The sequence below is a fragment of the Echinops telfairi genome, unplaced genomic scaffold (assembly GCF_000313985.2).
Source record: "Echinops telfairi isolate 266 unplaced genomic scaffold, ASM31398v2 ScPeMD7_7458;HRSCAF=8496, whole genome shotgun sequence".
Lineage (NCBI taxonomy): Eukaryota > Metazoa > Chordata > Mammalia > Afrosoricida > Tenrecidae > Echinops > Echinops telfairi.
The window spans coordinates 13,263,041-13,271,874 of record NW_022111358.1 but is presented as its reverse complement, the minus strand read 5'-3'; the positions used below and the strand labels follow the sequence as shown (position 1 = coordinate 13,271,874).

The window sequence follows — 8,834 nt, the reverse complement described above, 5'->3', positions numbered from 1 at the left end:
AAAAAGACAGCTCTATCTCACGTACTGACTCATTCATTCACAAATACACATTTAAAGAATTATTAAATCTATCCCTCTGCTGCCTCCTGCTGCATATGCATGGAAAGGCAATCATTTCAGAAATCCTACCGTTTCAGCTAACTTAAAAAAAAAAAAGTGACAATAGGCAACATTCTTACATTTTCTTAGCTGCAAAATAATGAAGCGGCATTTTTACGTAAAATTAAATAAACCCAGAAACTTTGGTCTAAAACTAAGAATCAGAAATTTACTTTGTTCTGCAGCCAATAAGCCAACTGTCCTCCCCCTTGTGGGGGCTACTGTGCAATGGCTGCGAACAGGGAGCCGCCTCAGTAGCATACGCAGTCTGTTAGTGTGGATGGGCTGCCCAAATGGACCTTGGAGACAACTTCTTGCTGCTTTTCAATGGAATGCAAAGTGCTTTGGGCAAACCCCGAGGCACAGTGGCTAGAGTCCACATCATATCTATCTGCACCAAGATTCAAAACAAGGAGCATGTGATTAAGGCCTTACACTGGGCCAAGTTCAAGTTCCCTGGGTGCCAGAAGATCCACATCTCCAGATGAGTTTAGGACATGGTGGCCGAGGAGTGCCTCATCCTGGATGGCTGTGGAATAAAGTACATCCCTAACTATGGACCCTTGGACAATGGCGGGCCCTGCATTCATGAAGGCCTTGGTAGCTCTGTGCCCTGCCTCACCTGTGCCCACCAAATAAAAATTGAACTTCCGGAGAAAAAGAGAAAAATTTACACTGCCTCATGGTTAATTTAACTTAAAGGTGAATCAGAATTTTCTATAGGTTAAGTAAATAAAGCAATGTACAAAAGAACATAGACATTAAGCTACTTAAAAAAAAGTAAAAGGGAAATCTAAGTGTGTAAGTATAACATCAATAATAAATGTGTCCAATCATACAACAAACAAATGCTAAGAGTACAATGAAAAGAAGAGAAGCGGTTGTTGCATGAAGACGTGAGTAGGGGAGATAGAGGCAAACAAGAGAAGAGGAGAAAACAGAGAGAGAGGCATAGGGGTGACAGAGTGATGGGGAGAAACAAAGAAACCATAGAGGTAGTCTTTTTGTTGTTTGTGCTGTTTGAACTGTCATTATTGCAAGTTTACTTTAAGTGTATGAAGTTTAATGAACATTTTTTAAAAAAGAAGTACCAAAAACTAAAATCCTCATGAAGATAAAAGACTTAAGATCTTATTTAATAGAAAGTATCACTGAAACGCTTAAATTCTATTTTGTAAATTCACACTCAGCCCAAAAGATTGGTAATAAATAACAGCTCTCATTTATTTATAGAAATACGATGGAAATGCCTCTTCCTAAGATGACACACGATTGGATCAGCAAATTCCTTGTGAACTTCACCACATCTCCTGTATCTGAGACCAAATCTTCTCGGCATCTCCGCGAGAAGAAAACAACTGGCACACAGCCAGGTTTTGCATCTCTGAAGGGTGTTCATTCTCTTTTAGAATGAGGCATAACTCAAGTGGGATTCACAAACTTCTGGGAAAAGGTCCATTATCCTTTAATTCCATTTGTCCATAATCTTTGAAGCCCCCTCATATTTGCATAATATCACAAATTGTAAATGGACCGTTTCCCATGTGTGAGAATATATTTACAACAGCCAAGAGACATTTATATATCTTCTAGGATGTGCTCAGCACTCATCAGAAATGTATTACAGATGTGAACATTAGAAGAAATCATTGTATCATCACACTAAATTATATGCCACTTGTCAACATAGTTTGTGAAGAGTAATTTCAAAAGAACTAATTTTGATGAGATACACTGGAAAACCCAGAGAAAAAAACAGGCTGGAGCATAGTACTGCACTGGCTAAGAAGCAAAATACCTGTTACATAAAGAATACTAGAAAAATTAACAAAGAATTTACCCAGAAAAATAATTTTCTTCAATACTTTCTCAGCTTTGTATATTCCAGAGGCTCTAAGCTCTGTGACCCTCCCCAATAATTTTTCTCAATTTTTTATCAAGAAATTTTATAGTAATCAATATTTGCATTAGTTCCAAAAAAAATAATTAACAATCAGGTGAAAATGAAACCCAAAGTACTAATCATCTTGTAAGGCTCTGGTTGTGGGGTTTTTTTTAATTCTCAATTCACATCTATGGCAAAATGGCATGAAAAATATTCACGTCTCTTTCAAGATTTATTTTAAGTATATATAAATGAAACTCGTTGTACAAAGGTAAGTCAAAAAGTACTGCTATAAAATAACAGGACCCCCTATTAAACAAAAACATCAAAATAGAAAGCTGTTGGTCTTTGTACCTATCCTCTATGCTTATACACTTCTAAGGTGGTATTTTCATCTTGCTAACTCTTTCCCAAAGAGTTCTGTGCTCTCTGATTGACCCCGAGACAAAATGGTGATTGTGGCATAGTTGAAGTGGCTACATAGTACTTTTTCAATGTTCTTTGAGTTTGGGAAACAAAAGTCAGAGGGGCAAGATGAGGGCGGTAGAGTGGATGGAGCAATATTTCCCAAAGACAACCGCATAGAAAAGCCGTGCAACCCTCCAGAATAAGCAGTGCACTGTCCCGATGGCAAGACTCCTGGATGCCACCTGCCTGAACTTTTTCCTCCCAGTGCAGTTTTCATAACAAGCTCCTATGATCCCACGTCCATCAAGAACCTCTATCAAGATTACCCTTTTGGAATCCCCAATCAATCACTATAACCATCTGAGAGGTTATAGTGTCATGGTTATACAAGTCAGATCTGCAAGGATTTTAACTGGCCCAGAAGATCCCCGCCACAAGCCACTGCTTTGATTGGACTTTTTCTATTCTGTTTAATGAACCCTAATGAGACCAAAACAAACATACTAATGAACTTCTCTGATAAATATATGTAGACTTTTTTTCTACAGCCATCCACTGATCACACAGACATGTAAACAAGTTTTGTTTGGAATAAACTCATGCTTGTATGAACTGATAACCTAGGAATAAAACTTTTTCACTTGCCTTCAAATCAAGATAATATCATCACACTATTACACTGACCTTGATACATAAGACTAGCTATTTCATTATTAAAATAAAAGGCTGAGCTCTTATATCAATTAAACTAGTTTGTGCCTCCAGCCCTTAATCTATAAATCAATGAAGACATGTCATTTTTACCTCACAGACACTGCTAGTATTTTAATACCAATACTAGCATAGCTTTAACGTTGTCATTTGGGATTAATAGTAAACTTCTCTATACAAAGCTTAAGGAAGTAAAGTTCTAAAGAATCTTGATTCAAAAACAAATTTCAAATGTTAGGAATTCTTAACAGAATTGATCAAAAGCAAGTAAGTAGGAATGGAGATTATGGGTCGAACAATTACAATTAAACAATTTCAAAAATTCACTAATGAGCTGAACATTAATTTTTGGTGAGTAATCATCTATTAAGCACAGGAATCGATTATGAGAAAATTCTTCAGTACGTGCTCCGATACATATAAGCCAAACTTGGACCTTACCTTGTTTTCTGCATAAGCCAGCCAGCGGCTCCCAAGAGCAACAGGGTTCATGTTTGGCCCTGGACATGGATAGCAGCCTGAAATTTTTAAAACGACAATTTTGAGAAATTTTGTAATTTCTGTTGCTGCTTCACATATTGTTTCCAAAAAAAAGGAAACTATTCAATCTATTAAAACTATTAAACAGGAAAATTTCTATTATATAAGTTAACTGTCAAATTAGTTGCAAGTAAAGGGCTTTTTCTTACCTTTTCCTACTGGTTTTATTTTGATTTTGATTCTGTTCTAGTAATAAACAATCAATGAGAAAAAAACTAATCGTAATCGGTTAAAGATCATAATTCTGTAAATGCTACAGTCCCACAGGAACGTTGTGGTAGAGGGAAAGGACTCACGGAGTGACGCGTTTCAGAAAGACACTATCAGATACATACACATACGATGGTAAAGAAGAAAAGGAAGAACGAGTGTGAGAGAACTGAGGAGAAAAAGTGAGAACTGTCACAAGGGGGCCTGAGTAGAAAGACGCTGGGGAATCATTTACACACTCCGGTGTATTACACTAAAGAGTCCTAGTGGCACAGCGACTACCCAGTGGGATTTGAAACCACCAGCCTCTTTGGGGGGAAATTATCAAGTCTTCTGCTTTCAAGAGTTATAGTCATGTGAACTCACAGGGGCAGTTCTATTCTGTCCTATAGTCCCACTATGGCTCACAATCGACTCCATGGCAGTGAGTTTGGTTTGTTTTTATATATTACACTAAGGAGCCCCGGTACCCCTGTTGGGTAAGCATTGAACTTCTAACTACAAGGTAACCCTCAAGTCATTCCGCAGAATAATGCAGTTCTCTGGGCCTGCAAAGATTTACCGCCTTAGAAACCCTATACAGGGTCACTGTGTGTCAGAAGCGCCTGATGAATCTGTTCTACTTTATATATTACACTAAGCACGAAATTTCATTGTTCATGCTTCCAGTGCCAACAGATAACACAACAAAGAAGGATGTTTTATAATTCTTATCTTTCAAAGAGAATGTATTAAATATCCTTGGCAGTGAGCACTTTGCATACATGGAAGTTAGAAACCACCTGAGCTACTACTAATAAGTATAGAGCACAATTCAGTCAATTACACAATGTCTATCATGCAGAAGCTGCCATCACTACTCCTGTCTATTCCAATGCTGTCCCAGGTTCCTTATCTGTGACCTATAAAAAGTATACAGCTGTACTGTCTCACAAAACTGCTTTAACAAGACAATTTAAGAGACTACAAATAATTCAAAGAAGATAAAAAGATCGATCAGTTCAAACCTACTAACCACCCCTCAGGAGAGAAGTGAGGCTATCTGTTCCTCTAAATAAAAATCTATACTCTCGGAAACCCCACCGAGCAGGCAGCCCTATGAGTCAGAATTGACTAGATGGCAGTGAGGGGAGGACATGCAAGGCCAGGGATGTGTGTCTGTGTCCACCGGTCAATCTCCATGGTCTAGAACAGCGGTTCTCAACCTGTGGGTCCCGACCCCTTTGGGGGGTTGAATGACCCTTTCATAGAGGTCGCCCAATTCATAACAGTAGCAAAATTACAGTTATGAAATAGCAATGAAAATAATTTAATGGTTGGGAGATCACCACAACATGAGTAATTGTATTAAAGGGTCATGGCATTAAGAAGATTGAGAACCACAGGTCTAAAACAATATCTGACATGGGATACATACAATAAATATTTTTAACTGGATACAATAAGTTGGCCTGGTGCATTTATTATTCAATGTCCAACAATCAAATTCCAAATAGCAAGTCTTCCTAAAAGCTAGGTCTTTCCATTTCCAGCCATTTATTAGTAAAATTCTTTACAATGTATTTAACATGCCATTCTATTTCAGAAAGCCTCTGAGCATCACTGTACCAGTGGGAGTGTTGCTGTGCTCACAAGTATTAAACAGGCACACCTGGCTGTTGGCTTCATTACTGAGCAAATTTTAGTTCACCTGCCTGAACGCCTTCTTTTTGAAAAGAATACACTGGCTCAAAGAGGAACTTTACAGGTCAAATAAAATAAAAGGTTGAAATTTTTGTTGTTTATTACAGAATTTGAAAGTAGGTGGGAATTTTGGATTATGGAACTCTATCCTCTGGGTAATGTAATGTGATGGTGCAGTACCTATAAAACACTCACACACACACAAAAAAACCACTCACATATAGTGAAGTTTTTAGATAATGAATTTTACATTTGATTCATACTGAGTTAGCTATCTTATTCATACAAAAAATATAAATTTGTTTATATGCGCATATTCCCTAGAAAATGTCACAACTTAAAGTTTTTGACCTTCTAAAAAACTGTCATGAAAAATCAGCACCAAATTTCATTATAAGCGTGAACTATGACATAACATTAAGAGCAGCGATGGAGTCGGTTCTAACTCCTGGCCCTTGTGTTTATAAGGGTAGAAAACTAAGCTTCAGTTTTTAGTGGTAGATTTTTAAGAAATACATGGAAACGCCCAGAGGTTCCACTGGGTGGGTGGACTCTGTACCTCCAATCTTACCATTAACCAGCCATTAACCATTTGCACTACCCAGGGATTATGACACGTCATTAAAGGCAGTTAATTTCCTTAATCAGCCTTTCCAAAGTTAACTTACAATCAATTCTGATGACTGCTTCAACCTCAATAGATGCTAGTATATAGTAAATGCAATTTATAATTTTTCACTTCATTTTTTGAGTGTGATGCTTTTAGAAGCTCAGTGGACCTAAAAATGATCATCTATTCTGGGAAATAAAAATAACTGTGTTTACTGTACTCCAAAAACATTTTATAGCTAGAATCAGCAGATCACCTGCCACTCAGCACTATCTCAACTTTATAAACATGACCCTTTTAAAGATTAACTTTTTCTCTGGCTAATCTTTGAATCTTTGAAATCTTTGAAAATAAGTTAAAAGAGGTAAATGATCGTTCAGAAGTCTAAGAGAAATCCTAATGTGCTGATAGTAACGGACAACAAAGTAAGGGGAACGAGAAGTTAAAATGACCCATATCTCCAAGTATAAATAAAAACAAAATCCAAGGTAAGCACACCAAATGGAGATTCTTCAGTTAGGAAAGTCTTTGCATGTAATTAAGAATACCCATAACATGATATAATTTAGATAGTGTCCTCCCATTGGTTGGCCCAATGAACAGATGACCTGCAATCATTTAGAAAATCCATACATTAACTGCTTTGTAGTACTTTGTCTTATTTTCTTGGCAAGGTCAACTCAAAAAAGTCTTCAAACTTTTCTTTTAAAAGTCAATGTCCACATTTATTATGAAATGATTTTCAATAAGGAAACCAAGTCCATTCAGTGGTGACAGTCATTTCAGCAAATGGTGCTAGGACAACTGGATAGTCACAAGAAACGGAAAGAGCCACTCCCTCATGCAATACAGAAAGATTCACGCAAACATGATCAAAGGCCTAGCTTCAGGAACAAAAGTACATCACTCCCATCCTCTGTCACAAAATGTGTGTATACATTTACATAGAAATATCTCTGTGTGTATGTATGTATAGCAGATGTATTAAAATGTCTCCACTGAAGAACAACAACAAAAGAACACATGGCTCCCCCCTCGTAAATGTTACAAATGTGTTTCTAAATGCAAAAAACGCAAACTCTTCTTTCAACTATTAAAAACATTTTTACATTTTAAAATGCCTTTGAAGTGATTCCCATTCTTTGTTATTCTTCATTAGCACTAATGAAGGACACCCATTCTAACACTAAGGAATAATACTGGGAATGTAAAAAGTAATCATATTGCTCTATTGAAAGTAAAAACAGAGGCCAGTGAACAAGGCTTGGTTATCCCCCTGAGACTCCCTATCTACACTTCAACTTGAGGACGGTGGAAATGACTGCTAATGACATCTATCAGTCTGTGTCTTTTGTTTTCTTAAGCAGACCTGGGTTTTGGATTTCCACATCAGACAGATGCTCAAGGTCACCTTTTCTGTACAGCCAAATTCAAAAGTGTCTCCTTTCTCATCGTATTGGCTGGGTTCCCTTCCCAGTTCTCTATCAGATCTCTTTACTTGTTCCCTCCACCCTTTGGCACAAATTCCCATGATGCTTACTCTGATGGGCAAAGCTGTCTCTACTTATTTTACAGTTGCTTCAGCGTATTCAGACATACCTATGGCACTCAGAATTGTGACAGAAAAGAACTTTTCAAACGATGTTATATATTAAATGATCACCTGATGAAAATAGCATCCTCATTAAATGGGGAATGTGTCTATGTGACTGTCACTTTATTTGGACAATAGTTGTAGTGCTTCTTTATAGAACAAGGAGGAAAACAATGGAGGCAGACTACGTGGCATAAGCAAATGGACTGCCAGCAATGTATGTATCACTGTATGTTCTGCCCATACCAACCAGATCTTATGCCCCCAGGCTCCTTTTTAGTAAACCAGACAAAAGCAATGTACATTTAACAAATTTCAAAAACCCAAATTCAAAGAAGCACATACAATTTGTACAGTGCCTTTTTTCACCCACTAAAAGTTACGGTCACTGTAAAGCAATCAGAAGACATAGACATTTTAAGTCAGTGGCATCCTTGATATTAAAAGGCCATGCAAATTTTGGGGTGTGTGTGTGTGCAAATGTTGATATAAACCATTTTTGGTAATTCAAATAAATAAGAAAATTTCTTCATAAGCATTTACTAAATGTCACCAATCCTATCAATTTAAAACTACATGTGTAATCTTACCTCTATGATTTTCAATTTAAACAAAATAATTTTTAACAAATAATGAGGCAATATAACTAATGAAAGTCTGAGATGAGATATGTTATTACTATTGGTCATGATATTTGTACATGCCAAGACTGGGAAGACCTGCTGTGAGACTCTATATAACCACCACCACCACCACCACCACCACCCCCTCCCCGCACACACAACAAAACACCACACTGTCACACAGTCAATTCCAACTTATGGGGACCACACTGAATAGAGTAGTATTGCTCCTTAGGGATTCCAAGACAGTCAACCTTTATGAGAGCAGTGTCCACCACCACCACCACCACCCCCTCCCCGCACACACAACAAAACACCACACTGTCACACAGTCAATTCCAATTTATGGGGACCACACTGAATAGAGTAGTATTGCTCCTTAGGGATTCCAAGACAGTCAACCTTTATGAGAGCAGTGTCCACTGTTCACCCCTAGTGGCACAAGAGCGACCTAAGTTCCTGCCATTAACA

The 8,834-nt window shown here is 37.6% G+C and overlaps 1 protein-coding gene and 1 non-coding gene across 10 annotated transcripts in view; one reads left to right on the top strand and one right to left on the bottom strand.

Annotated features, from left to right (window-relative positions):
* Nucleotides 1-8,834, bottom strand: part of BCAS3 (BCAS3 microtubule associated cell migration factor) — a 550,239-nt gene that overhangs the window by 412,644 nt on the left and 128,761 nt on the right. For all 9 annotated transcript variants that reach the window (XM_045299618.1, XM_030888097.2, XM_004706992.3 and 6 more), the window contains exon 10: nt 3,545-3,621. In XM_045299618.1, coding sequence (XP_045155553.1) covers nt 3,545-3,621 — 77 coding nt within the window. The remainder of the gene's footprint in view (nt 1-3,544; nt 3,622-8,834) is intronic.
* On the top strand, nt 279-411 carry LOC115872937. Its single transcript, XR_004048128.1, has one exon. It is a non-coding gene; the product is annotated as a small nucleolar RNA SNORA70 (small nucleolar RNA).